The sequence below is a fragment of the Oreochromis aureus genome, linkage group 19, assembly GCF_013358895.1.
Source record: "Oreochromis aureus strain Israel breed Guangdong linkage group 19, ZZ_aureus, whole genome shotgun sequence".
NCBI classification, from domain to species: domain Eukaryota; kingdom Metazoa; phylum Chordata; class Actinopteri; order Cichliformes; family Cichlidae; genus Oreochromis; species Oreochromis aureus.
In genome coordinates this window covers 19,528,170-19,554,847 of record NC_052960.1, presented here as the reverse complement: position 1 = coordinate 19,554,847, position 26,678 = coordinate 19,528,170, and the positions used below count along the sequence as shown (strand labels likewise).

Here is a 26,678-nt window from a genome sequence, read left to right as displayed (position 1 = left end):
ACTATAATAATTGTAAAGAAACCGTTTTCTTTTGCCTTAAAGATTTTGCTTACAGTAATTTTAAAAAGAGGAACTCTAGTCAAATTTATTTCATTTACCTGATCACACACACACCACCTACTCTACAAGTCTCAGTTTGCATGTTAAACAATGTTCATGACAGTACAATCAAACAGCATGGCTAAAGTTTTCAAAGTTGCATCTGAGAAAACCAGACAGATGAGACCAAAGTGCACAATGCACAACGCCATGTTTTGTGAAAACCAAACACAACATATCATACCAAAGAACTTTTGGCATATTGTGGTCATTGAGTCATAGGTGAACTCTTTGTATAAAAATGAATCAAATGATCAAATTTTAATGTGTATAATGAAACAGAACATCGCAGGTTTGGGCAAAGCTACAACAGACTGGCTGAAGAAGGAAAGAATCAAGATGTTGACTCAGTGATCCAGTCAAAGTCCAGACCTCAACCCAACTGAAATGCTGTGGCAGGACATTAAGAGAGCTGTGCATAAATGAATGCCTGCAACCTTCAAGAACTGAAGCAAGAGTGGGCTAAAATTCTTAAACAATGATGTGGGAGACTCCCAGAGAGTCACACAACAAGTGATTACTTCAGTTATACGCCGTTAAAGGTGGTTCCGCAAGCTCCTGAAACATGAGGGTGTAGTTGTTTTATTTTATTTTATTTTATTTTACAGGACGGCAGAGAGCCCAATGAAAACTTTGTTTTCCACAAATGCGTTTATTTATTTATGTACTAGATTATATGCTAGTTTGTCAGGTACAACCTTCATTAAAAAATAATTTTAATTATATTTGTTACTAATAATAAATACTACTGTAGTGAAGCAACTCCCTCGGCACAAACTTCAATACACCTTAAGAAATTACAGCGTATTATCCTTAAAATGAAAGCTGATAAAATAAAACCCTTGACATCCTCGGGTATTATTTAAACGTTTATTAAATTTTTATAAACGTTTATGTAGGCGGTATAAGGGGTTAAAATGACCAGAGAAATTGAAACAGCGCCTGTTGTTTAAATAAAGTTTTTCAAACCACGTGATCAACACTGTCATGGCTGCGCCCTCGTGTCTCGCGTTGATGTAATCGTAGCAGAAGTCTAAGAGAGCCTACACTCAGTCGAGGTAAGACTTTAGTACTCATTAATTCAACTAGTAGTTTACTGTAGACTTTGTACGCTTAGTTTCTGTTAATTATCGGTTAATAGTTGTCCGCTGGCGTTAAGAAACGTGGGGTGCACGTGTGCTTTTAACAACTAACGTTAGGAACTTCACGAGGTCGGCTAAAGTCACTTATTTTACACCTTTACTTTTTTTCAGAAAAATGAAGACAAAGAAGATGAAGGCGAAAAACAAAGGCATGTCCACCGGGCTGGGGAAGCCAGCGAAACGTTGCATCGACATGAAAGGCAAATGGAAAACCATAGACCTCGATCCCAGCGTCTTCTCCGAGGAGGGCTTGGAGGGTCTGGTGTGTTTCGAAGAGCTCACGGATTACCGTTTAATAAACAGTGAGCAGGCTGCGGCCAAAGCAGCAAAAGAGCTGAAAAGGGAGAAGAAGAAGAAAGCACAGAAAAGAAAAGCTGTTGACGGCGAGGAGGCTGGAGAGAAAGGAGACTCGGGGATCAAAGAGGGGGAGAGCACAAGTGAGCCAGCGAAGAAAAAAGCCAAGAAGAGGAAAAACAAGAAAGGCATTGCAAAGGAGTCGGAAAATATTTCTGCAGAAGACGTAAAGCAGAAGGATAATGCTGCCACTGAGCAGGGAGGAGAGGATGAGGTAGCGGGTGAGGGCGATGAAAATGATTCTGCAGCCATCACTGCTGATCCCAAAGACACAAAGAGGAGCAGGAAGAAGAAGAAAAAGGGGAAAGGGCAGCAGACAGTGAAGGATACAGTCCCAGAAGAACAGCCAAACCCAGAGTCTTCATCAGATCTGGAAAAAGAAAAATCCGGTCAAGATAAAGTGACAAAGGCCCCACACAAGAAGGCAAAGAATTGGACAAATGCTGCACTTTCTGGTTCTGAAGACAAAAATGTTGACATGAGTGCATGGAAGGACCTGTTTGTCCCCCCACCTGTCCTGAAGGCACTGAGCAGTCTTGGATTTGGTTCACCGACACCGATCCAAGCCTTGTGTTTGCCTCCAGCTATCAGGGATCGTATGGATATACTGGGAGCAGCTGAAACTGGTAAGATAAAAGTGATAGGTTTATAATGTAATGTTCTGTTCACAGATTTTTAAAAGTGAAGCTAATACGGATGTTGTACTTACAGGAAGTGGCAAGACACTGGCTTTTGGCATTCCCATAATCCATACCATCCTGGAGTGGAAGAATAGCCCAGAAAAACCTAATGATGACGCTGAACCAGTCACAAAGGTGGAGAGTTTGTACTTACCACCTGTAGATGAGTACACAAAATCAGCTGAAGAGGACCAAGAGGAGGGAGTGGAGGCTTCTAAAGAAAACGATGAAGATGCTGAGGATCAGAATCAAGGAGACTCGGATGAAGATGAACACAGCGATGTAGAAGATGAACAGCTTGGATGTGTTCGGGTAATCAAGAATGCAGACTTTGATTTTGATGAAAAACCCGCTGGTGCTCAGAGTCGACCCCTCTTAGGACTGGTCCTCACTCCCACCAGGGAGCTGGCTGTTCAGGTCAAACATCATATTGATGCTGTCGCAAAATTCACAGGTAAGTCATAGCTCATCAGAGTGTTACGATAGCAGTTTTCTTCTAAGAGATGTATAAATGTCAGCATAGCTAATGTTTTCCTGCTGTGCAGATATAAAAACAGCCTTAGTGGTGGGTGGAATGGCACAGCAGAAACAAAGACGAGTGCTGAAACGCAGGCCAGAGATCATCATAGCAACTCCGGGGCGTTTGTGGGATTTGATCAAGGAGAGGCACCCACATCTGGTCAACCTCAGGCAGCTCAGGTGAGTCTTAATTTAAGACTGTCTGACTTATTTGCTAGAGGTGGTAATCGATAAAATATTATCACAGTACTTCACTTATGATATGATATTATCATGATTTTTATTATTTTGTGATATGCTGAGTATTCCAATAAAATATATCGCCTTTTTTAAACTGCAAGTTATTTCCTAAAGTTAAATATATGTTTTATTTTACTTTATTTTACTATTAACATTTAACTTGCGCTCATCGACCTTCCTGTTTTATAAGAATATAACCAAAATAGAACCAGCTGGCAGCCAGTTGATGAACTGTGCACATTGAGAAAGACTCATTCAGACTCATGGAAACATGTTGGCTATCTGTCTGGTTTCATATATTATATAACAATTATTTGCAGAGTGATTGCAGTCAGTCCAAATCAGACTACACCTGTTAGTAGGAAGGGTGCCTCCTATCAAGTGAATCGAGCCCTCTTTTCAAAGTTTTCCCAGAGTATTTTAATGTATTTATTAAAATATTAATATTTGGTGTTCCTGTATCAATACAATATCGCCACACAAAATATCACAATACCACAATAAGGTTTTTTTTTTCCTTCACCTGATTACTGACACTGCTTTTAACCCTCAAATCATATCATGTGTGAAAGAGCCTTGAGCAATAGATCAGTGATTCGGTGTTCTGTGATAAAGGTCTTTCAGGCAGGCCTATTTGTTAGGTTTTTGTTATCCTTTCTTATTCCTCTTCTTCTTATGACACAGGTGCCTGGTCATTGATGAAGCCGATCGCATGGTAGAAAGAGGGCATTTTGCCGAGCTGGAGAATTTGCTGGAAATGCTAAATACGACACACTTCAATCCCACTAGGCAAACGTTTGTGTTCTCTGCCACTTTGACGATGGTTCACAGCCTTCCCACTCGCCTCCTTCAAAAGAAGAAGAAGAATCTGGACCAGAGAAACAAGCTGGAAATTCTTATGGAGAAAGTGGGGATTAAGTCCAAGCCCAAAGTCGTTGACCTCACCAGGAAGGAGGCAACTGTGGAGACACTGATTGAGACTCAGATCCACTGTCAGAAAGATGAGAAGGACTTCTACCTCTATTACTTCCTGCTCCAGTATCCTGGGCGCACCATGGTGTTTGCCAACAGTATTGACTGTATAAAGAGGCTGAATTCTCTGCTGGTTATACTAGACTGTACACCGCTGCCTCTACATGCCAACATGCACCAGAAACAACGGCTGAAAAACCTGGAGAGGTTCGCTGAGAGGGAGAAGTGAGTTGTGCACACATTTGCAGTAGCAACATCAAGTTGCCTTCAGCATTTATCCAGTAACTGTGTGCCACTGGTGACATCTAAACTTTAACTGTGGGAGTAAGGAATTCGTCTAGTATGCACAAAAATGCCTGAAATAGTTTTGTCTTTATCTACTTTAAAACCATTTTTAAATTTGTGAAAATATTCACATTTTAAACATTTGACACATTCAAGTGCTGATGGTTTTTGTAGTTCCTGTAATCGGCAGCAGTCTTGAGCTGTATTTACTGTAAAACATTACTGATTTCTTACTTTTTTAAATGCACCTAGCTTTGACATTGCCATTTCTTTTGTTTCTCTTCACAGTTGTGTTCTCCTGACTACTGATGTGGCAGCAAGAGGCCTGGATATCCCCAATGTCCAGCATGTTATTCACTACCAGGTAACCCTTTAAACAGTTGCCCAAGGATTCTCCAGCATGAACAAGAGATTATCAATTAGCCACAACACTAACCACCACAGCCATAAAACAGTCCCTGCAGGTTTCCCACGATGCATTTATCATTTGTTATTAAACTCTAGCTCTCTTCATCAATGGGTCTTTTGTCTCGTCTCCCTCTCCTCACCCTCAACCAGTTTCAGCAGATGGTTGCACATCCCCGAGTCTTGTTCTGCTGGAGGTTTCTTCCTGTTAAAAGGGAGTTTTGTCGCCAAATGCTTGCTCATAAGAGGGTCTTTACCTTACAATATAAAGCAGCTTAAAAGATTAATTTGGGGCAACGGCTTATAACTGCAGCAATGTCATGAACACTGTTCAAGTAGTGTGATTTGTTCATACCAGGTTCCTAGAACATCTGAGACATACGTGCATCGGAGTGGGAGAACAGCAAGAGCCACTAAAGAGGGCCTCTGTATGCTGCTAGTAAGCCCAGATGACATGATGAACTTCAAAAAGATATGCAAGACTCTTGGAAAGGACGAAGAGCTTCCCACATTTCCCATAGAGACCAAATGCATGGATGCAATCATGGTGAGATCTGTCAGCATAAGATCCTGTCCATTTTTGATGTTAAAGGGTTTAACTGATATTACTTGGGTTCTTCCACAGGAGCGAGTAAACTTAGCCAGGAGAATTGAAAAGGTAGAGTACTACAACAGCAAGGAGAAACACCACAACTCCTGGCTCAAGCAAGCAGCAGAAGCCCTGGAGGTGGATCTGGATGATGACTTATTACTTGGTAAAACCAGCACTTTTTAAAAAAGTTTGCATTTCAAAATAAAGTTTCAATGCAGAAAACTAAGTCCACACATTTCCACAGGCAATGCAAAGGATGAGGATGCAGACAGAGAGCAGCAGAGGATGGTGAAGGGGATGAAAAAGGAGTTGAAGCGTTTGATTTCACTGCCCATTTTCAAGAACATAATGAAGACCAAGTACCCTACTCAAATGGGAAAGCTCCCCCTGCCCCAAATGCCCCTTGCTGGGATGGAGAGTGCCCTAACCAGGGTTTCAACACAGAAGAAACCAAAGACGAGTATCCATCCACGGCAGAAAAAACAGAAGCAGAAGGCAAAGTGACTTGTTTATTGAGATGTTTATTAAAAAACTTCAAATGACACAATTTATAAAAAGTGTAAAAACAGTAAATAGCATTTTACGTTTCTAAATGTTTAGTGCACATTGTGCAACAGATGATGGATTCCTGTAAACTGCAAGATTTTATAAAAATCTAATTTTCTAAGTGTCTTCAAGCTCACTTGGGATTTATTCAACCAGAGTCAATATTCCTGAGCCGAGCAGAGTTTTGTTGGTCATAGTTGTGCCCGAGGGTAGAGAATATCGTAATGAGATGTGTGGTAGAGGAGATGCAGGGATGGGTCCCCATTTTCTGGAATGATGTGGTGAGCCAGCTGTTGTTCATCACCTTCCATAGAGACGATGTGGATGGAGATGTCCAGAGCCTGGGACAGAGCCAAGATGTCCACATGATCACACTCCATCGCCATAGCCTCCACTTCCTTAACGAAGAGATGAGATTTTAATCAAAATCCTTCAAATGATCCACTTTAAATAATTCAGAGGTTCTTTATGCAGTATATGGCAGCAACACCAATACCAACTTGATGACAGTAGACATGTAGATCAGGTGCTTCCACAAAGTTGCGGAAGAAGTCTGCATTGTTTCGCAGGTGTGCTGAAGTGAGCAGCCTGAGATACTGCACAACCCTGTCGGAGGTAGCATGCTCATTGAAGAGCCTGAATAGTGCATTTACATCTGCTTGGCATTGGTCAACAACATGAAGAACCTTCAACAGAAAAAGGAACAATTAGACTGCTTTTTTACAGAAAATATGGTGCCTGTAAATCTTCATTCAATAGTCATTTTCTGCACCTTTTTAAATAACTACAGAGGTCTAGTAGGATGCCAAACTGGTGAAGCGCAGGAGTAATACTCAGTCTTTAAAATCAGAACAAACTGGTGTGTAATACAGATATAGATCCAGATGGCCAGATTCGGAATAAAGGTTGATATACATACTGAGACTTCCTAAGCCTGCTGCCACCATTTTGGTTCCAGCAGAATAAAATAGTGGCAACAGGTCTTGTAGTGTGATTAATTAAACAGTGTCTATAGCCATCTAAACCACGGAAGGTCTACCTGGGGGCTTTTGAGGTCCTCTGAAAAGCCTGAAGAACTATCCCTGAAGACTACTTGAAGAAATGGCAAGAGAGCTGCCTGAGAGTGTTCAGGCTGTGTTAAAGAATAAAATGTAGTCATACCAAATATTGACTTTTAAAGCTCACTGCACAAACTGTTTTTACCTTATAGTCTACATTACAATTACTTTGCACATTTCAGTAAAATGCTGCACCCGTTTTCCCAGGAAAATGTAAGGAAATAAGGGGTGATTCAAGATCTTTGTACAGTGCTGCATTTGTCAGATCTCCTGCAGTTGAAATTGTAGACGCAAAGCAAATGGTCCAATCAGTACAAAAGTAACTCTTTTTACACATGGCATTCAAGCATGCCATTTCAGAAAGTTAACCCAAAACCAAGTTATCATTTGTTCGATGCATGTACTACATACACATCAAACGGCAAGTCAAAGCTCACAGGCTACAAAGTGCCATTTTTTCTCCATTATTTTACTAATGAGGTCTAAGGAGATGCTAAGAACTTGTTGGAAGAAAAACAAAAATATGAGTGCATTTACAGTGTCCAGGTGGTGCCTGAAGAAATCCTCCTCAAATCCCGCAGAGACCAAAATTGCGCTGCCCTGGATTATCTTGTCCTTGAACCTAACATTGAGAGGGGCGAGACAAGCACCACCCTTATCAAATCAAGGCTGTTCAATCAGGTGATATTAGTGACAGCAGTAATTAAATCTGACCTCTGCAAATCCCTGGCACTGTGTAGGACTGACTCCAAGTATGCGAAGCAGAAAGCTCTGTAGAAGCAGTTCCCATCGCCGCAAACTTTTCTTACGGAGGAAAACTGGCTGCTCAGATCCTGAGAAAGGACAACAGGTCCGGTTATTCTGCAGTAGTTAGGAGGGGTGACCGTGACCACCTGTACCACATCAACCTCAGCCCTTTTTCGAAATAGCCTACTTGCTGTTTGGCACTCAGCATTTGCGCAGGGAACAGCGAAGAAATGTCCTCCCTACATGAAATCAAGCTGCCATCCTCCATCTGTGGACAAACAAGCAGTTTTACTACCTGAAAAAAAAAAACCCCGCAGTTTCAAGAGTTACCTGACCGCATGACGTACCTTCATATTTCAACAACCTGGAAACAATGCAAAAAACCCCGTAACTACAGTTAAGAAATACGCGTGTCAAAACATTGTTGCGTTTTCGTTCCTACTTGCTACAAACCGGATGTTTGCGGAAACCACGTGCTTGTGTTAAAGGGCCAGATCGGGGTTTTTATAGAGATTGACAGACCACGTGACTTTCGCGCATTGCATGCCGGGAGGTGAAGGCAGGACATTTAAATTACCGCATCAAATGCAAGCATTTGCAGCACCGCAAAACGTTTTTTTCTCACGTTCCAATACCGTCTTGCTTTTTCTTTTCTCACCAAAAATAATGTACAAAACGAAGGAGAACAATGCCGGTCCGTACAAAGACAGACTCGAGGAAAAGGCAAAGAAAAGGTACTTGAAAAAATCAAAGGAGTGAAAGGGTTAGACCCTTACGAGCACACAGACTGGACAAAAGACATCAGCGTGCTGCCCAACTTTAACCACGCTCAGATTTATAATTACATGGTTCTTGGGTGAGTGCATACACTCATGAAGTTTTTAGTAACTTCAGGTCACTGCAACAGGCCCAGGTGCAGTTCACGGACGGATGGGTACAGGACCTGAAATGCACCGTGTTGAGCACAAGACCATCGTACGCACAACGGTAAGTTTACCTGTCTCACAAATCGTCTTCATAAATACACATTCGTGAACCGTTTATAAATAGGACCTTTTAGCTCACGGTAATTAATTAGTAGTGCAAAGAATATATGGTATGCATTACAGAAATGTAGCAGTGATAATAATATTGTATGCTGTAATCGTACTGGGCAATCACTGAGACAAAAATCTGTCATATATCCTGTGAATAAAAGTATATGTTGTTGTCTATGTACCATGGTAATAACAGAAGCGACACGCAATATTCTGCCAGGACAATTTACCATTTATGCAAAGCTACACATTTACTGTACATTCTGTCCTCACAAACATGTTTTTCTGCATTGACTGTTTCAGGTAAATCACTCCATGCGCCTCAGCCAAAAGCCTCTTCAGCCCTGGGTTATTCTGCAATCTAATGGGGACGTTGAAAGTGCACATTGCACATGCATGGCTGGTGTGGCAGAGAAGTGTGTGCATGTAGCGGCTCTCCTTTACAAAGTTGACACTACTGTGCGCTCACGAGGTAATATCACGCCGACAGATGTCAAAGCTTACTGGATTATGCCCTCCAACATCAAGAGAGTGCAAGGAGTACCAGGCCACACAATTGACTACACCACCAGTGCAGCAAGAAAAAGGGCACTCGACCAATCATGTAGTGCTGGACAAAGTGACTGTTCTCCTAAACCCAAAATCCGGACTCGCACTGGTGGCAGCTCACTACAAGCGCGCACACTGGCCGATTTAAAGTCTCTCACAGATCTCATGCATGAAAACCGGTCAGGCCTATGCGCTGTTATGGAGGACTTCTGCCACCTATATGCTGACCCTGTCCAGCCTCGTGTCCTCCCCAAATCACTGCTACGCATCTTTGACCCACAGTTGAAGGGCTGTCAGCTATCTGTCCTTCTGCAGCACTGTGAACGTCTGAAGCACTGTGTCGTTGTCTCAAAGGCTGAGGCAGAGGCACTGGAGGAGAAAACCAGGGAGCAGCACAAATGTGACCTTTGGCACACAGCACGAGCAGGAAGAATCACTGCGTCAAACATACATGCGGTTGTGTCCACCTCCACTGCCAGTCCTGCGTTGTCAACTGTAAAGAAAGTGTGCTACCCACAAAACTGTCACATCAGCTCTCCAACCAAGAACCGCAACAATTCAAGTGGGGAAGAGACAATGAAAACACAGCACGCGAGTGGTACACCTCACAGGAAAGGTGCAGCATAGAGAACTTAAAGTTGATAAGTGTGGTTTCATAATCAACCCCGCATTCCCAGAATTAGGTGCCACCCTGATGCGCTTTTCGTAAAATGTGAATGTTGTGGTGAAGGATGTGTGGAAATTAAGTGCCCATATAAACACCGCAACAACAACCTCCTGCAGGCCTGTGAAGATGACAGGTTTTGTTTGGGGTTAAAAGATGGAAGGGTTGAGTTGAAAAAGACACACATTTACTACAAGCAGGTACAAACACAGATCTATGTTACAAAGTCACACTTTTGTGACATTGTTGTGTGGACAACAAAAGCTTGTGTTGTTACACGTGTGATGCCAGATATAGACTTGTGGACTAAAATGTTGCCTGTCGCTCAGGATTTTTTCTACAAAGTTGTGATGCCTGAGCTCTTGGCCAATCACTACAGTGATCCAGAAACCAGTGTTTCACAAGGGCCACATTACATGGATGTCACCGTGACAAAAAAAAAAAAAAAGAAAGACAAAAGCTTGCATAGAAAACTAATCAAAGTATTTCAGTTACACACATTCTGAGACAACTCTTATATTGAAGGACTTTCTTGTGATTTCATGTTTAGTGTCACATTAAGGTGGACACATCTTCCTGTACTCTGCACTTTATGGTTTGTTATCTGTTGTTCTGTTACGCACAGTGAATTATTATAACGTGTTAAAATTGCAATAAATGTGTCTCACACCACTGCACTCTACAGCTGTGCTGTAAATTATTATCTCTTTATGTCCATACGCAATCTTTCTTTTCAGACTGTACTAATATACAGTGTCAGAACCAATACAAATAAAGTAAGTGTTGCACAAGTCATTCATCAGGACTGTCTTTATTTATAACTGACAAGTTTTACATGTTACTATCGAAGCTTACAGGACAAAGGCAAAATAATATACCGTTGTGCATTATTATTTCATTTTGTTAAAAACATAGCTGCACAACAAAACAAGACCAAATTGGAAAACAGTTATTCATCACTTGCTTGCTTTACAACAACACTTGGGCACATGTTTGTGAGCGCACATGATACAGCAACTATCTTATCCAGCAAAGTCATGTTCTCACCTTCGCATGGCACCACAAAACCTAGACGGATGGTGTCGTTTAGGATAGTGTACTTGGACCGTAGACAGCCTATAACACGTTCAACATGGATCCTGACATGTGCCAGTTTTCGTGTGTCCTCCACATCTTTTGCTTGTAGCTGACTGCGACCCGATGTAAATGCTGGAATTTTTAAAGTGGCACCCATTAAGGCAACACTTTCCTGATATCAAAACCCGGTCTGCGAGCACTATGTCCCCGGGTGAAAGCTTCTGTAAAAGCCAGAAGTTTCCGCTATTCGCTTATCACTTGTACGCCCTCCCCATCCTTTAGAAATGAAAGAGATGGTCCCCTGTGGTGTGATCCCAATGAGATATTTCATTGTGTGTCTACTTTTGTATGTTGAATATGTCTCCGCCATGGCACGTAAATTTTGTGCCCTCTCTATGAACAGTTCAAAACAGTCAATAATAACTGTCACCCGGTCACCAAACATCTCTACATACTGGTGTGGCATACTGGCCTGTATGCAATGTCTTCCAGGCCAGTGCACCAATGGACTCAGGTGAGCGTACAACACATTTACAGTAATGTTAAACACAGTGGAAGTGGTTGTCCGGCTAATATCAAAGAGGTGTGCAATATGTGCAATCGGAAGGTTGAGTCTTAAACGCATGAGAGTTAGCAAGAGCATCTGAAACTGGGAAATTTTCCTGTCAGTGTCTGGCAAGCTCGGGCTGATTTGTTGTAGCACCCCATTAGTAAAGCAAAAGAAGGCAGCCCTGTGTAGAATTTAACTTTAGAGTTCTCGTCTTTCAAGAATTCCATGTCTAATTTCTTTTTGGACAGTTTTTTTAACACTAGGTTTTCTTCTTGAAGGTGTGCTATTTCTTGTAACCTTTGAGAACACATTTTACACTCCTGCAGATCTTCATCCTGGTGCTTTGGATTTATCTGCTGTGGTTGGCTCTCAGCTGTAGTTTCCGTAGTGACTGGTGCTGAAAGACATACATGCACACAGACAAAGACAAGATCATTGAAAGTGCAAAAATAAGACAGTGCTTAATGTGGAAAAAGTGGTATTTATTTATGTACATTGACAATTTTACCTGGATGGATTTCACCTGCATGAGCTGTCTCTGCCCCAGAGGAACGCGGGCCTTTTTCGTGGCTGTTTTGATTTCGATCTCTGTTTTAACCGATCAAATCTAGCAGTGGTAGAAGCTTTAACTTCTGTGTGGCCCAGTTTGAGAGAGGGTGCCCAGTCTGGATCGCATTCCAGCATTTCGTAGGCTGGTTTGCCTACAAAATACAGCAAACATTACACAGAGCCACAATAAACAAAGGAGCATAGCGTGATGATTTCTGTTCAGCGCCATATAAGACGTATTAAATACCACAAAACACTTACCGTTGTGGAAATGCTTGGAGCAGACTAACATGTGAGGTGGAGTGTTTTCGAACGTTATATTAGGTCTTCTGATAGCGGCAATCCAGGCCATCCGTCGCCTCTTCGTGACTTCGGAGACATGGCTTGGAGAATTTCTCTTCCACGCCGGAATCCGATAAAAACCAAACGCATTTCCGTCGACTTCACGCGGCTGTCGTTCTCCGGCTTGTGCAGTTAATAATACAACAGGTTCTTGGCATTTTTGTTTCTTTTTATCGCTGTGTAACTTATTTCAATTGAAAGCCTGCGTGCGCTAGTACCTCTTGCCTTGGGTTCCCACAATCCTTTGCGGTTTTACCCCTCAATGACGTCACATTTTCAATCTCTATAGCGTGCGAGCCATGTCTTTAGTTTCTCATTAAAGTACTGAAGCAGGCTTTTTCCGCTAAATGTGATCATATTTGTATTAAAAATGTACTTAAAATTGTTTTTATTGTTCATATACTGTTTTTCATGCATCGTGCTGGTGTGGTGCTCATTTTATATTACAATAAGGCTTTCGCGGCACCCAGTCATAGGTTTGGGTAAGCAATCCGAATCACCAAAGTAACAAGAAACTATAGCTTTTTACGTTATTGTCGTGGCATCACAGGTTTTAACTTTAAAAAGTATGAAATGTGGGAAATTTGTGGCAATAGGGTCAAAGGAGATTTTATTGGCTGCTTGTTTTTGGTGTTTTGCATAATGCAAAGGTGGTGGATTGCTGTTGATTGAGTGTGCATTTAAATAATTTGATTATGACCACTTTATTTTATTTTATTTTATTTTATTTTTTTATTTTTTAAAAAGCAACATTCACAGTACAAGGTGACCAAATCCAAATTTACAAGTTCGGATGACCTGTTAAACATAAGGATCTCATTTCAAACAGCTACGTTTTCATTTCCTTGTCTATGACGTCTTAAGTGCAAAGGTTGGTGCACAGATTTTTTGAAACAATGAACAAATGATATAAAGGCAAATAATGAAAAAAAAAATTCTGTTCTCCTACAAGCTTTTTTTTCTCAAGGTTTTGGTAACACTTCATTTGCTACAAAGTGGTTTAAAGTGCTTCTTCCCATCTCAAGAACGAACCTCCACTCTCAACAAACCATAAGAGACAACACTGTGATGAATACTCAAACCACAACATCAACCAAATGTCTCACTCCTTCTGCTGACTTTACTTGAACTTTTGATTTGTGTTTTACTTCCAAAGCTTCTCATTGACCCCCTCTCTCTTTTGTTTGCCGCGGCGGTTGTGCTTGTCATCAAACTCCCCAACTCCATCATCCTCCTCGCTCTCCTCTCCGTGTCTGCCTTGTCCAGAATGTACTCCTGAAAGAAATGGTCACTCAAGATTTGGGTAAACTAAAAATTGACCCTAACAATCAGCTCATCCTGCACGTAAATACCTTCACCATGTTCATCATAGTCAGCGCGTTCATCTTTTCCAGCGGTCCGTATTCTGGTAAGTAACACTGTTCTGCAAGGTTGCTGATGGCCATAAGCAGTCTTCCCACTTCTGTAACCTGAAACATGAAGGGCACACATGAGAGTATTTCTATCCAAGGTTCCCAAGATTAATGAGCAGGGTCACATCCAGCTAATCTGGAAGGCATACCTTCTCTCTGGATAAGTCTTGCTCCATCTGCAAGTTAAACTCTGCCTGCTTGTTCTTCTCTTTGAGGGTCTCTAACTCACTCTGCAGTTCGGACAGCTCTTTATTGGCCATCTGCAATACATACAAAAACACATCACCCGCTATAAACTACAGTACTGCTTTGAAGACATGATACATCTAACATCCGTATTTGTATAACTGACCAGTTTCTTTACGCTGTGTTCCTTCTTCATATTCTGCAGCTGCCGCTGGCCTTCCTCCACCTCCACCTCCATACGTCGCAAACGCTGCAGCAGCTCCTGGTGTGTGATGGATAAGGTCTCATGACGCCGAATGATAGGCATGACTAAAGATTCAGACCCGTCATCGAGGTAATCTGAAACAGACTGTGTGCTTTACTCGACAGGCTGAACAAAGCAAGTTCATTTGAAGGCTCAATAATGAGGATTTGAACTTACTGCTGGGGAGATAATCTCGTGTTTTTATCAAATAATCCTCATAGATTTTGTATTTTGCCACTCTCTCCTTTAAAACGTGCCTCCTGCAAATAAAAACATGACAAAGCTGGGCTTAAAAAACAACTTCATGAAAGAAATCTTTAAATTAAAAAAAAAAAATTTCAAGGTCTCACCTGTCTCTGAATCCTTTAAGCTGTTCTGTCAAATCTTTTATCTGCTGCTTTTTAAAAATGTTTTGCGCCCGTGAAGCTTCACAGCTCTTTAACGCTCTGCGTCGCTTTGCTTCATTCTCAGCTATGAACTTCTCAAATTTCACTACTTTTTCTTTAGTCTGCATGAAAAGAAAAGACAAAGGCCAGCCACATTAGTACAGTCTCTTTCAGATGATGGTTAACTACTACTGCTTCTCATTTAAGGTGGTCTCAGCTCACCTCTTGTAGTTTTATTTCAAGTTCAGACCTTCGCCGAGCTAGGGCCTCCATGCAGGCTTTAAAATCCAGCCGTTTAAGGGCAAGTCGCTTCTCCACCTCATCCAGCTCTGCCTGTTTCTCCAGAACCAGGGTCTTTTGCAAAGTAGTCACTCCTGCCTCCAAGACTCTGCTCGAAGGCTACACACACACACACACACACACACACACACACACAAAACCAGAACCACTCAGATGCTTTAATACTGAAACCTTTGCAGGGTGCATTTATGAAAAACGCCTCAAAAGAAAAGTTACCAAGTGGTTTAAAAGTAGAAGGAAAATCAAATAGAATTAAAGGTATAAAGCAGAAAATAGAAGAAATAAAACCTGTGGAAGTGAGAGTATTTTCTGTGAAGGCACAAATCTTACCACTTTTAAAACTGGTATGTGATTGGCATCTTCTTCCCTTCTGTGTGTGAAGAGAAAACTGTCAGTAACAGTCTGAGACAGTAAATGCATGTATGAATGGGGTAGGACATCAACTTGCTGCTCCTGAAAACCACGGGCCTACCTGGTGTCCTGCGACTGTGTCACAAAAATGTTGTTTACTCCATTTCCCACCTGGAGTTTTTGACCAGGACTGTTCTCTAAAAAAGGAAGAAAATGCGTCGTCATGTCTTTTAGTGGATTTGTCGCGCAGGAATTCTGATGCGTAAAGGAGCTTCTTCGGGTCTTCTTCGTTTAAACGAACAGAAGAACAATCGGGGATCTTTCCCGGATGTTTTTTCTTGGATTCGCGTTGCTGTTGCCTAGTGACCAGGGGCCAAACAACAGGGAATGTACCGGGATCGTTTCTTTGTTGTCATGGCAAAAGCAGGGGCGCCTCGGTTTGGTTACCGACCGAATGAGAGCGAGAGAACGCGAAGAGTGCTCACTCCGTCCCGGTTCCCCCAAAGCCTGAAACATGTTGTGAAAATCTGAGCGCAAAAATATGGATCAGAGTTGTCCTTGTAGCTTTCAGTGTTTTCATTTTAAAGATCATTTTACTTATAATTAGTTGTTTTTAAAAAAGAACAATTACAGAACAATACTTTTGCATATGCACCACAGCTTGCAATTGCTTGTTGTGTTCACAGAAATGATAAAAAGTAAAGACAAAGAGGCTTCTGGGAAATTTAAAATTTATTTGAGTAATTCTTTCATTACAAAAAAAGATTAGTTATTGTTTTGTTTTTATATCCCTTTTTATTCTTACTTCAATTAACTTAAAGATACTTTTACACTTAGTGTAATTATGTTTTACGGACATTTAAATATTGCTATGAATTAATAAACAAACACCTGAAAGGATTGTAGATACCTCCACAAAGAGCTCGCATTAAAAATTTGCTGCTATTTGGACTTTAACAGCGAGACGCGACTTCCACTGAGCTCTATGAATTCATTAAAACCTAAATTAAAAAGAAAGGGAAAAGGCAAATCCTCCTGCGTTCCAACCTTTAGGCATGTGTTACATGTTAAAATATACTAAGCTTTCAACTTTAAATAATTACTTTCATTTTTGAAACTGAAGAAGTTCAATTTTCCACCTTAAACAAAAAGTTAAAAAGTAAATTTAGTCAAATTTAATGTCACATTTAAAATGCACATGAGGAAACTCTTCCTCCTCAGTAGATGGTGCTAAAGTATGCACTACCATCATTCTGCAAAGGAAGGTCAAAAAACATTCAAGGAAAGTCACAATGATAGTCACAAAATTCATTTCTGAATGCATTTAATTAGAAAATTTGCAAAAAGAAAATAATACAAAATTCGATGAAAAATGAAGTAAATTGATCCAGAAGAGTCTCGCTGTATGGCAGTGAAATATGTGAAGCTGGTGCAGAATAAATATGAGAATAGAGGGGCAGTGGTGACGTGTGCAGTAGGAGTGACAGATGGGTTCAAGGTGGAGGTGGGATTGCATCAGGGATCAGCCCTGAGCCCCATCTTGTGTGCGATAGTGTCGGACAGGTTGACAGATGAGCTCAGGCAGGAGTCTCGTGGACTATTTTGTTTGTAGATGACGTTGTGACCTGTATTGAGAGTATGGAGCAGGTGGAAGAGTCCCTGGAGAGGTAGAGGATTGTATTGGAGCAAACAGGAATGAAAAGTCAGGAGAAGAAGACTACCATCTCTCTTTGATGTGTGATTCAAAGAGAGATGGTAGTTTGTAAACAGTGTGACCCACCCATCTCTGGATGAAAGTACAGTAAAATAATTGCTATGCTAAAACGATATGAAGTATATAAAAGTCTTTGTAAGACGAACCTGTTTTTATTCTTTTAAAAATATCGAGTAATGCAGTGGTGTGTGCAAATCTTAGGAGACATAAGCTGTCAAACACTGACTTAACTTTGACTTCCTGGATTTATTGCAGAACTTATCAGTGAGGTCCAAATGCATAAAAGCCTTAGCACCTAACTTCAATTTTCAGTTTATGGACGCATAGTTTGGAAGCCACTGAACCTTTCTTGTCCTCTCTGGGTGAATCTATATTCCTCCAGTGGTTGTATTGATGCTTGACTACATATTGACATATCTAGACTCTGAGAAATTCTGATCATCCCGCATCTTTACAGGTTCTTCAGTTTTGATTTGATGCCAAGCCAAAACCTTTGAGATGCAGTTGTGACATTTTACTTATTTCTTATCAAAGGTTCCACTCGGGAGACCATAGTATATACTCTCAAAACACATACGGGTAACTATTAAGAGGACATCAGGACTGTCCTTTCGTCTCATAAGAGTCAGAAAACTGTGGAATAGCTGCTGGTATGTTGTTTGGACTACTGCACTTTATACGTCACAATGCTCTCCTGAGTTTAAAGATACCTTTGACTGACTGCAGCTGCTGTCTAGCTTGTCTTGGCGTTAGAAGGCAGCAAGCTTTCAAAGAAAACAAGTATGAGTGAGCCGAGTCCTGCTCGACTACATTCCTGTAAGACATTTTACTAATTTTACTTCCTGATGCCACCACACATTATCTTCATAATTGTTTTTAAAACCACGAATTTCACATTAATTGTTTTCTACATAAAAATACATTAAGGACTTGTGTTGCTGTGTTACCGGTCCAGCAGTATGTTTGTAAGTCCTGTGTGTTTGTGTGTCACATGCTTATTGTGTTAACTGAAAGTCCAATTTTGTAACTGTGTGTTTACTGAGAAAACAGACACTTGGTTAAAGACGTACACTAAAAAAAAGATTCTTCACCCTTTATAAACATGAAGCAATAATTTTGAGTAAAATACAATTGAAATATACAAAATCAAAGGTTTATTTATTCAAATAATGAATCATTAAGGAAAAATGTGCTTGGTATAAACTGAATTTATACCAATGAAGTTCATTTAATTTGACCAAATTTCATAAAATTTAACATTTATATTGCACTTATGTAACAAATTTACATGTAAAATTTACATCTAATTAAATTTCATTTCAGCCGTAACATTTCTGAGTGTGTGTTGTTATTAACCTACTGCTTTAAAAAATATTTAAAATTGATAATAATTCAAAGTTGTAGTTTGTTGTAACAAGGAAAAAGGAGACGCAAGAGGAAAGGCCTTTTCCATCAGGTGGAGAGCAGCTAAAAAAAAAAAGGGCAGTGGTAGTCAAGGAGTCCAAAACTCAAGAGTAGAAGGTAAAATTTATTTATAATAAAACAAGCCCAGGGCATATAAAAAAAATAAGCTAAAACCAAGCTAGAAGTCTGACTTTTACATTCTATGTACAGGTCCAGTAGTCTTGAACAGATGCTCTAACCCTTACAGAAAACACTCTTTTCACCAGTTATGTCTTGCTTGCTTGGAAAGGCCCAACTCCTCCACTATATCCGACACCAGTTCCACAGATGAGTCCAGGGCGAATCTCCTTGGCATCCATCCTGTTGCACCGCTAAACCTCTGTTGTTCTCAACTTTGTGCCACTTCTGTGACTCCTGTCATGCTCTGGAACAAAGGCACTTTTAAATATACAAAAACCACTCCGGGATTCCCTGTTACAACACGATAGTTACAACATAAGAGTAACTGTAATGTTCGGCTTTGTGGAAACTGTCAGAGGTACAGATTCCCTGGTACTGAATACACCTGTGTTGTTCCTGTCCTGACTTGTTTTTACAGGGCATTGGTTGTTTTTTGTTCTTTGCAGGTGTTCGAAGCTTAGATATCTATCTACACATAGTCTTTGAACGCATTGATACACGCCATCACCGATATCAGTCTACATTTTTCCAATGACACATAGCTGATTAATGTGAGATGTACCATAAATAGACCTTTCTTTTGTTAACAAATGAACAGCGTGGACATCAGTTGAAAAGCCGTTTCACTAAAACTCCCTGTTCAGATCCACGTTTGCATACGCTTCCGAGGGGCTCAGCCTATATCTTGGAAATGTTACTTCTCACAAGAGGACCTACACACTTCTTGTTAGACCTTCATCTTCTACAGGTTACACACAAGGACACCAACTGAATGGTAATAGCAGTTTAACACGAAAATGAGTTCACTCCAATAAAAATCTGGAACTGGAGCAGAGCCACTAATAATTATAAACAAACCACTCCATCGCTGTTATAATTGCAGTTACAGCTGAAAAGTCCCTGACAACTCTGCAAGAAAGCTCCATAATAGCTACATCCAACAACTAGCAATGTAAACCTAGATTACCATTGACTGCCATATAATTGCCCCCCCTCCCTCGGTTCTGGGGGCTGTTTTTGCCTGGCAGCCATGCTCTGGTCTGGCCTCCTCCGATAAGGTTTGGGAGAAACTCAGGGCTAACAGACTACAGCCCAAGAAAAATACTCAACATTACAATCTAGGGAAGTCACAATAGGCTCTACATACACCAACAAAATTCTCACTTACCATGCCACCTCTAACTACCCTTCCTACTTCTATGTGCTGTATTTTTGTCTCTTTTCCATCTTTCTCCCACTTTCTCTCTCCCTCCTAAGAATCGCGCCATCAGAACTGCTCCATCTGTTTTGTAAAATTGAAATCAAAATGTCCATCAGTACTTACATGCATCTACATATATCACAATGTACATGTTTAGCTGTGCATGCATATATGGTTTTTTCCTGTTTTTGTTTTTCTTCCTCCTTTAAATATCTGTATGTATATGTGTGTGTAGGTATGTGTGCAGACATGTGTCTTTATTAAGGTGGACTTGTGTGCATTTGTGTGTACACAGATATAAATCAGGTTGATGGTTTACTTTTTATTGCTATCCCTCTTTTATCCTGTCTGTTCTTACTTGTTGTATGTCCATGTCTTGTATGGTTGTTGGTCTGTTAAAAATAATAATTAATTAATAATATATTTTTTTAAAGAGCACATGCACAGGGAAAGAAAACCTCATGAACTTTATCATAAAAGCTTGAAGAAACTGTCAGAGTCACTGATTTACTGGTACTGAATATACCTGTTCGTTTCCTGTCCTGACATGTTAGTATGTCGTGACAGGACGGTGCTTTTGTTTTGCAGGTGTTTGAGACATACATTTGTGTTTTCATATGTTTTGGTTTGACTTTGTTGGGGAAAGATCACAGGTTTCCCAGGAATTTGCAATAGAGCCCGTTTGCGTGGTTGAAAATAAATATGTCGAAGGACTTGTTCGTCGTCATAAAACTATGAGGCTACTTCCAGTTTCAATAGAGGAAGCACTTTTCAAAAACATTTCGGAAGAAGTAATTGTGAAACAGTCTGTTGTCATTCTGCTTGTTCTTCAGACTCATTTTTGCACTTTACACAGTCACAGCAAGAGGTGACGCATGTTATGACAGAATCCTTTAGACCGTCTGATTAGGATTAACATATTTGTTCTACAAAGTAACTCATATTTTGTGCATAAGGAGAAAGAACAATGTCATGTGGTGAGTCTATCAAGCTGTTTTTTGGGGGGATTTTTTTATATTTAATTTAATTCTAATTGTCTCTGTCATTGTTTTGTAAAAATATTTATGTTTCATTAATCATGCCCTGTAATCTCAGCTTCATGGTTTTTTGTTATCCTTCTGTTGCATAACTCACTAACAACACTACACACACCAGCACCTTCTCTGGAACAGCAGTACCAAGTGGAACATAACACTGCTGAACATGTCCTTAAAAGGCATCCCCCCTCACTGCCTGAGTCGCTGCTCTCTGATTTCTGCCTTTGCAGATTTCAGCTCTTTTATATGAGTTAGGTCATTGTGTGTATTATAGTGTGCATGTGATTTGATTGCTTCTGTTGATGTTCTAACTTCTATTTTCCAACTTCTATTGTGAATAGTGTTTACTCATCTATGAAAAAGACAACAGCACTTTTTGAGGTGTTCTGCACTTAAGACTGGACAACAAATCTCCTCCTGTGATGATTGCAGTCCGAAAATCTGGGTCTCTTTACCAGAGACTAAACAGCGACATCAAAGACAGGCTGGCTGGATGCTCCCTGACTTTCCACACTTCACAACACACCACAACAAACCTGCTCAGGTAAGAAAAGATGCTATCACTTCTTAACGCTTAACAATTTAACATTATCTTGTGGCCAAATACCGCAAATGCTATACCTGATCGTTTTTCAGTGAAACATTAGAGATAGTTATCCATGACATTTTTGAGCATGGCACGGCGTGAAATGCCTTCGTGATGTATCAGTATATCTAAATAGCTGTCAAGATGAAAACAAAAGACATGAAAAGAAAAGTCTGTGCTGACTGCCTTAGTGTTGCTTGTTAAAAAAGCAGAGTTACTAAACCTTAAAAACACGCAAATAAAACAGCACCAATAGCATTCATGTGTAGTGCTCACAGGTGGCGTTAAGGAAAGTCTTTCTGTCCCTACAAGACTGTTTTTACTGTACAGGGAAGCAACTCTTTAAAACACAAATACTCAGGTGTAGAGTACACAGAGATTTACTTCCTCGAGAGTCTCTCAAGTTCAGTGGCAAAACCTTTCACTCTTGTGGAGAAACTGAAAACTGTTAAATGAGATTTAGTGATTAGACGACACTCACAAGCCACATGCTCAAACATGTGAGTCAAAATAAGCAAATGAGTTCTGAGCTGCACTGAGGCCATAAACAAAGGCACTAATCAATATGTGGTGCCTGTAGAATCATAAATGAAAGCTTTGTTACACATTGTTTCATATGGTTGGCTGACAGACAAAGTTGGAAGCTGAGTAAAAATTATTTAAATGTGGGTTTTATTCATGGACTGGTCACTTTTGAGACTTTTGCTTCTATAGCATATTTTTCTTCAGGCAAGGGAGGAAAGAAAATGTCCAAAATATATATTTGCATATTTATTTTACTGCATTTTATTGACTGGACATGCAGATCAGTAAGAGTTAAGTAAATATGTAGTCTCTGTGTTCATTTGGATATTTAATTCTTAAATGGCAAATAATTTTTTGGTTTGTTTCCTTTTTGGTTTGGGTGTTTTTTTCCTGGCTCTTTGCAGTATATTTTCTCATTTTTAAGTGATATAAAAAAGATTTTAAAAATCTAGTGGTAAAAAAAAGTGTAAATGAAACAGCAATACAAAAAAGGAATTAGAAACACAGTTTTATGTCCAACGTTCAGCATTCCGTTATGGAAATGCATGCAAACTGACTTAGATTTACATAGATTCATAGCTTCATTTTCATAGTTAAGCATAACATTGCCATGTGTGTCTGTGCCAACATCTCACACCAATACACCTCCACTGTGTTTAGCATTTGTTCTCCAACTGATTCTGACTAAAGATGTTCCCTCAAAGACTTTATCTAAAATCTCCCATAAGTGTATATTTAGGCTGAGAGCTGGTAGTACCCAGAGGGCACCCTCATAAGCGGATAAAGATGTTTACTCAGAACTCATTTTGAATTCATTTGCAGTCACCCTTCCCTCCAAGAGGACATGTGAACCCAAACAATGCCCACAAAATGCCTCCATCCCACAACATAACAGGGCCACTGGACCCCCTCATTATAGGGTCAAGAGTTCTATTTTTTCCTCTAATCTGTCACCCATCTTCACATGGTTGAGCAAAAACACCACTTAAAGACACTTGGCTCACCGGTGCCCCCAACAGGACTTAAATGGTAAAAATCTCGAAGACATAAGAAGGAAAATATGATCTTTGGCATCATATAATACGCTTGTATCTTCTGATAAATAGGCTACCTGAGCTATAACAATGTCTTCGTCGCTGGTGTGAAAACATTACGCAGGTCACGCCTCTAGCTGCCATGAAGGACGCAGAGGTCACATCCTCGGTTATTTTCTGGGAATTTAGGGTGGTGGGGGGTTACATTCAACCACTACATGTGGTGACATTTGGAGTCTGTTTATCAAAACATTTTTTTTTCAACTGATGCCTTTTTTTCTAGGGACATTAGGCCACCTCCTATCGCTTATAATACAGTCAATGTGGACGGGCTTTTCAAAATGGAGTAGTGATTAATGGCTCGTTGTGGGGGTCTCTGTTTATCTTCTGCAGTTGTCACATATCAGTCTCGTTATCTAATTTGGAAACCAGCCAGTAAAGTCGAAAAGAGCTGGCCTTAGACTGCATTATCTCCAGGGCTGTTTCTCTTATCTTTAAACGTCCGAGTCTTCTGACATATATGGATAAGTCCGTCATCCTGCCGCCTGACAATACAGTCCCAAAATAATCTGAGAGACCACAGCTGAGCCCCGCTCGGCTCTGCCCGCTGCTCCGCTGACGCCGACGCACTGGGAAGGAAAACAGCGAAATCTGCCTTCAGTAATGACGAAATTCAGCTACTCTGACTATTTGTCTCAGTTCCGTTATGCCGGTAATAATGCTGTGTCGCGACTGCGAGAGGATAGGAGGAGAGGAGACAATGAGAGCGACGGCACGTCAGAGCCGGAGTGAGTCTTTTGTTGTTGTGTGGACTATTTGAAGCTGCCCTGTTCGTGAGTGTGTGTGTGTGTGTGTTTCAGAGCGAGGGTGCTGGTGGCTCTTGTGTGCAACTGAGGTCTTCTGCATAAATAGCAAAAAATAAAAATCACACATCCTGGATTACTAAGAGCAAAATCAGCTGTTTTTTCTACTTCTCTAAATTAAGATTATGACGATAATCACTAAATATACAGATTTTAGGGTCAGTACTGCATTTCCCATAAGGATCTGGTGTCTTTCTAAAAATACACTTGATTATATTCAGACTACTTAATGTTTTAGGGGTTTTTCTCTCCTTTCAAGGGATGTTGATCCTGTGGTCTGTGCCATCAAAAGAGGAGATGTGGAAACTGTCAAAAATCTGACAGCCTCTTCTCACTGGGTGCTGAAGGAGAACAATGATGGATGGATACCTTTGCATGATGCTGCCTACTGTGGACAGGCTGAGTGCTTGAAGACCCTGTTAAGGGGTAGGTGATTGAAAGTCTCAAAGAATTATCCCAGAAATGTAATTTGTCACCCTTGAATGAATCACATGTTAAGAAGAGAAAATCTATTGCAGGAGGACTTTTAAAATGCCATGTGTGCTTGTTTTGTTTAACATGTGTATTTTCTGTTCTAGCCCTTCCAGGCTCAGTAGACAAGCGCACATTGCACGAGCAGACGGCCTTGCTGCTTGCGGTGGCTTGTGAACACTTGGCCTGTGTGCAGTGTCTTTTGGAAGCAGGTGCTGACCCTGACATCAGCAGCAAGAGCAAAGAAACACCTTTGTACAAAGGTACAACTGTGGGCTAAGAATTTTTTACAACAGCTTATATGGAGCCAGGCTGACTCGTGTCTTTTGTGTCTATCTAGCATGCGAGCTTGAGAACATAGACATGGTGAACCTTCTTCTCTCTTATGGGGCCACTGTGAACCAGCGGTGTGCCCAGGGCTGGACAGCCCTTCATGAGGCTGTATCGAGAAACAACACAGAGATCTGTGAGATACTGTTAAGAGCTGGGGCTATAATTAATCCATCCAATACCTACACCATCGCTCCACTGGTTGTAGCAGCTCAGCAAGGACAGATGAGAGCACTGTGTTACCTTATTGAGAAAGGTACCAAAAAATTTCAGATTTTCATGTTTATGATTTCAATGAAAATATATTATAAAAGAATGATGATTGTTTTTTGTTTATTTTAGGTGCAGATGTCAACATGCAGACATGCGATGGGGTTACGGCGCTGCATGAAGCGAGTAAAAATGGCCACACGGAAATTGCGGCCTTTCTGTTGACTAAAAATGCAGATGCCAACAAACCGACAAGCTCAGGACTGCTGCCTTTGCACATCGCTGCCCAGTATGGACATGACAAGTAAGTTCAAATATTAACACTTGCAAAATGGGTGAAATTATAATAATAATTAAAATAAATACTGATTAGTGTGTAAAATTTATATTTATATCCTAAGCTTATTGTTAGAATATGCAATGGAGCGGATGTTGTAAGTGGCGCTGTAAGCTCTAACTTCTCTGTATTTGTTGTGTTAACTTTACATGAACATCCTTTTGCTTTGTTTTCAGGATTGTATCTCTGCTCGTCTCAGTGACAAGTCGAGCCATGCTCCGGCACAGTTGGATCAGCCCCCTCCACCTGGCAGCAGAGCACAACAGACACACTGTAGCAGCTGTGCTACTGAAGACAGGTGCAGATGTAAATGCCACACTGCCCCACAGCCAATCCATCAAGTATGCCGATCGACGCACTACAGCCCTCTACTTTGCTATTGCTAACGGCAGCACCGAAACAGCAGAGGTGTTGCTTAATGCCGGTGCTAGTCTAAGCCTGGATCCAGTCAGCCCTCTGCTGATGGCTGTGCGTCAGGGTTGTGTCAGCACTGTGTCTTTACTGCTGGAAAGAGGAGCTGATGTAAATGCAAGCATCCCAACTTGTACTACCACATTCCCAGCTCTTGTTGCACTTTGTCTGAATAATCTGCCTCTACTCAAGTGCCTTCTGGACAATGGCTGTGATGCGCTCTCCTGTTTTACGTGTGCTTATGGCAGTGCCCCTCACCCAGCTGCAGGACAATCCAATATAATAACTGCTGGCAGTAATGGATATGCTTTGCAGAATGGCAGCATGCTTCCTCTAAATTGCAGTGAGCCTTCAGAGACGATAACACAGGTATGCAAAAAGAGCAAAAAGTTGGTCATGACAAAAATATGCATGTTCTTTTTCAGTAATATAAATTTATATGATTTTCTTCTTTAGTTCTGCGAGTGGATCTCAACGCCAGTAATGAGTAAATGGGCAGGGCCAATTATAGACTTGCTGCTAGAGTATGTTGGCCATGTTCAGCTGTGCAGCAAGCTCACTGAACTGCTGGACAGCCGTGAAGAATGGCACGTTGTCAAGAGGAAGTTGTGTAAGTATCAGATGGAAACATGTCTCTTTCACTCTTTTCTTTCATGTCCTCACACGTGCGTTGAATGCAAATGTGGTCCACAAGGAAGCAAGCGACAAGCCTCTTTATCTTTCCTTTTTGTCTTGTCTTTAGTGTCACCATGTCCACTCCTGCACCTCTGTAGATTAAAGATTCGGACCCAGATGGGGGGACACAGACTGAGATCTATCACAAGCTTACCTCTGCCAAACAGACTGATCAGATACCTGAGCCACGTTGACTGACTTTAAAATGAACCTCAAGCAATATAGTCCTCAGAGATAAGACTATATTTATCTTCTCGTGGTTCTTTTTTTAGTCGTGTCTGATATCTTGAATCTGTAAATGTTCCTCTCAAAGAAATTCTATGTGTATAAATATCTATTTATAATATATGTGAAGTGACAATAAGCCTCTTTAATCTGTCCTTCAAAATGTGTGTGTGTGTGTGTGTGTGTGTG

The 26,678-nt window shown here is 40.8% G+C and overlaps 4 protein-coding genes and 1 long non-coding RNA gene across 7 annotated transcripts; 2 read left to right on the top strand and 3 right to left on the bottom strand.

The window, feature by feature from the left end:
- Positions 1 to 1,056: 1,056 nt before the first annotated feature.
- Positions 1,057 to 5,960, top strand: ddx24 (DEAD (Asp-Glu-Ala-Asp) box helicase 24). The gene is made up of 9 exons (XM_031758241.2): positions 1,057 to 1,157; positions 1,353 to 2,221; positions 2,307 to 2,729; positions 2,821 to 2,974; positions 3,719 to 4,231; positions 4,580 to 4,655; positions 5,055 to 5,243; positions 5,322 to 5,451; positions 5,533 to 5,960. Exons 2-9 carry the CDS (start codon positions 1,357 to 1,359, stop codon positions 5,790 to 5,792), a joined length of 2,610 nt encoding a protein of 869 aa, XP_031614101.2. The 5' UTR covers positions 1,057 to 1,157; positions 1,353 to 1,356; the 3' UTR covers positions 5,793 to 5,960.
- On the bottom strand, positions 5,790 to 8,125 carry LOC116334726 (ubiquitin thioesterase OTUB2). The gene is made up of 6 exons (XM_031758243.2): positions 7,987 to 8,125; positions 7,827 to 7,907; positions 7,607 to 7,725; positions 7,430 to 7,514; positions 6,335 to 6,520; positions 5,790 to 6,232 (listed from the first exon to the last, which is right to left on the bottom strand). The coding sequence occupies exons 1-6, from the start codon at positions 7,990 to 7,992 to the stop codon at positions 6,026 to 6,028; spliced, it is 684 nt and encodes a 227-aa protein (XP_031614103.2). The 5' UTR covers positions 7,993 to 8,125; the 3' UTR covers positions 5,790 to 6,025.
- A 3,645-nt stretch (positions 8,126 to 11,770) lies between these two features.
- Positions 11,771 to 12,495, bottom strand: LOC116312438. The gene is made up of 3 exons (XR_005609421.1): positions 12,327 to 12,495; positions 12,025 to 12,217; positions 11,771 to 11,913 (listed from the first exon to the last, which is right to left on the bottom strand). It is a non-coding gene; the product is annotated as an uncharacterized LOC116312438 (long non-coding RNA).
- Positions 12,496 to 13,161: 666 nt separating this feature from the next.
- Positions 13,162 to 15,676, bottom strand: si:ch1073-416d2.4 (coiled-coil domain-containing protein 42 homolog). The gene is made up of 9 exons (XM_031758297.2): positions 15,408 to 15,676; positions 15,266 to 15,305; positions 14,858 to 15,034; positions 14,600 to 14,757; positions 14,427 to 14,509; positions 14,172 to 14,344; positions 13,969 to 14,079; positions 13,760 to 13,876; positions 13,162 to 13,682 (listed from the first exon to the last, which is right to left on the bottom strand). The coding sequence occupies exons 1-9, from the start codon at positions 15,509 to 15,511 to the stop codon at positions 13,497 to 13,499; spliced, it is 1,149 nt and encodes a 382-aa protein (XP_031614157.2). The 5' UTR covers positions 15,512 to 15,676; the 3' UTR covers positions 13,162 to 13,496.
- A 4,955-nt stretch (positions 15,677 to 20,631) lies between these two features.
- On the top strand, positions 20,632 to 26,610 carry LOC116334689 (ankyrin repeat and SOCS box protein 2). 3 transcript variants are annotated; one of them, XM_031758181.2, is made up of 9 exons: positions 20,632 to 20,762; positions 21,164 to 21,366; positions 24,090 to 24,256; positions 24,409 to 24,564; positions 24,642 to 24,887; positions 24,974 to 25,145; positions 25,355 to 25,958; positions 26,046 to 26,199; positions 26,332 to 26,610. In XM_031758181.2, the coding sequence occupies exons 2-9, from the start codon at positions 21,245 to 21,247 to the stop codon at positions 26,460 to 26,462; spliced, it is 1,752 nt and encodes a 583-aa protein (XP_031614041.2). In that variant the 5' UTR covers positions 20,632 to 20,762; positions 21,164 to 21,244; the 3' UTR covers positions 26,463 to 26,610. The 3 variants fall into 3 exon arrangements, with proteins under 3 accessions (XP_031614041.2, XP_039458862.1, XP_031614039.2); XM_039602928.1 differs by having other exon boundaries at positions 24,069 to 24,256; XM_031758179.2 differs by lacking the exons at positions 20,632 to 20,762; positions 21,164 to 21,366 and adding an exon at positions 21,379 to 23,755.
- Positions 26,611 to 26,678: the final 68 nt, after the last annotated feature.

What these genes read in the sequence shown, in the direction of transcription:
- ddx24 (XM_031758241.2), top strand. Translation starts at nt 1,357, where the DNA reads ATGAAGACAAAGAAGATGAAGGCGAAAAACAAAGGCATGTCCACCGGG. An exon ending in TGCTGTCGCAAAATTCACAG is followed by an intron (nt 2,730 to 2,820) that starts GTAAGTCATAGC and finishes CCTGCTGTGCAG; the next exon opens with ATATAAAAACAGCCTTAGTG. An exon ending in AGCATGTTATTCACTACCAG is followed by an intron (nt 4,656 to 5,054) that starts GTAACCCTTTAA and finishes TGTTCATACCAG; the next exon opens with GTTCCTAGAACATCTGAGAC.
- LOC116334726 (XM_031758243.2), bottom strand. An exon ending in TCAGGCACCACCTGGACACT is followed by an intron (nt 6,521 to 7,429) that starts GTAAATGCACTC and finishes TTTCTGTTGAAG; the next exon opens with GTTCTTCATGTTGTTGACCA. An exon ending in TACATGTCTACTGTCATCAA is followed by an intron (nt 6,233 to 6,334) that starts GTTGGTATTGGT and finishes CTCTTCGTTAAG; the next exon opens with GAAGTGGAGGCTATGGCGAT.
- si:ch1073-416d2.4 (XM_031758297.2), bottom strand. Translation starts at nt 15,511, where the DNA reads ATGACGACGCATTTTCTTCCTTTTTTAGAGAACAGTCCTGGTCAAAAA. An exon ending in TTGAAATAAAACTACAAGAG is followed by an intron (nt 14,758 to 14,857) that starts GTGAGCTGAGAC and finishes CTTTTCATGCAG; the next exon opens with ACTAAAGAAAAAGTAGTGAA. An exon ending in AAGACTTATCCAGAGAGAAG is followed by an intron (nt 13,877 to 13,968) that starts GTATGCCTTCCA and finishes TTCATGTTTCAG; the next exon opens with GTTACAGAAGTGGGAAGACT.
- LOC116334689 (XM_039602928.1), top strand. Translation starts at nt 21,245, where the DNA reads ATGATTGCAGTCCGAAAATCTGGGTCTCTTTACCAGAGACTAAACAGC. An exon ending in ACCACAACAAACCTGCTCAG is followed by an intron (nt 21,367 to 24,068) that starts GTAAGAAAAGAT and finishes TTAATGTTTTAG; the next exon opens with GGGTTTTTCTCTCCTTTCAA. An exon ending in CTTCAGAGACGATAACACAG is followed by an intron (nt 25,959 to 26,045) that starts GTATGCAAAAAG and finishes TTTCTTCTTTAG; the next exon opens with TTCTGCGAGTGGATCTCAAC.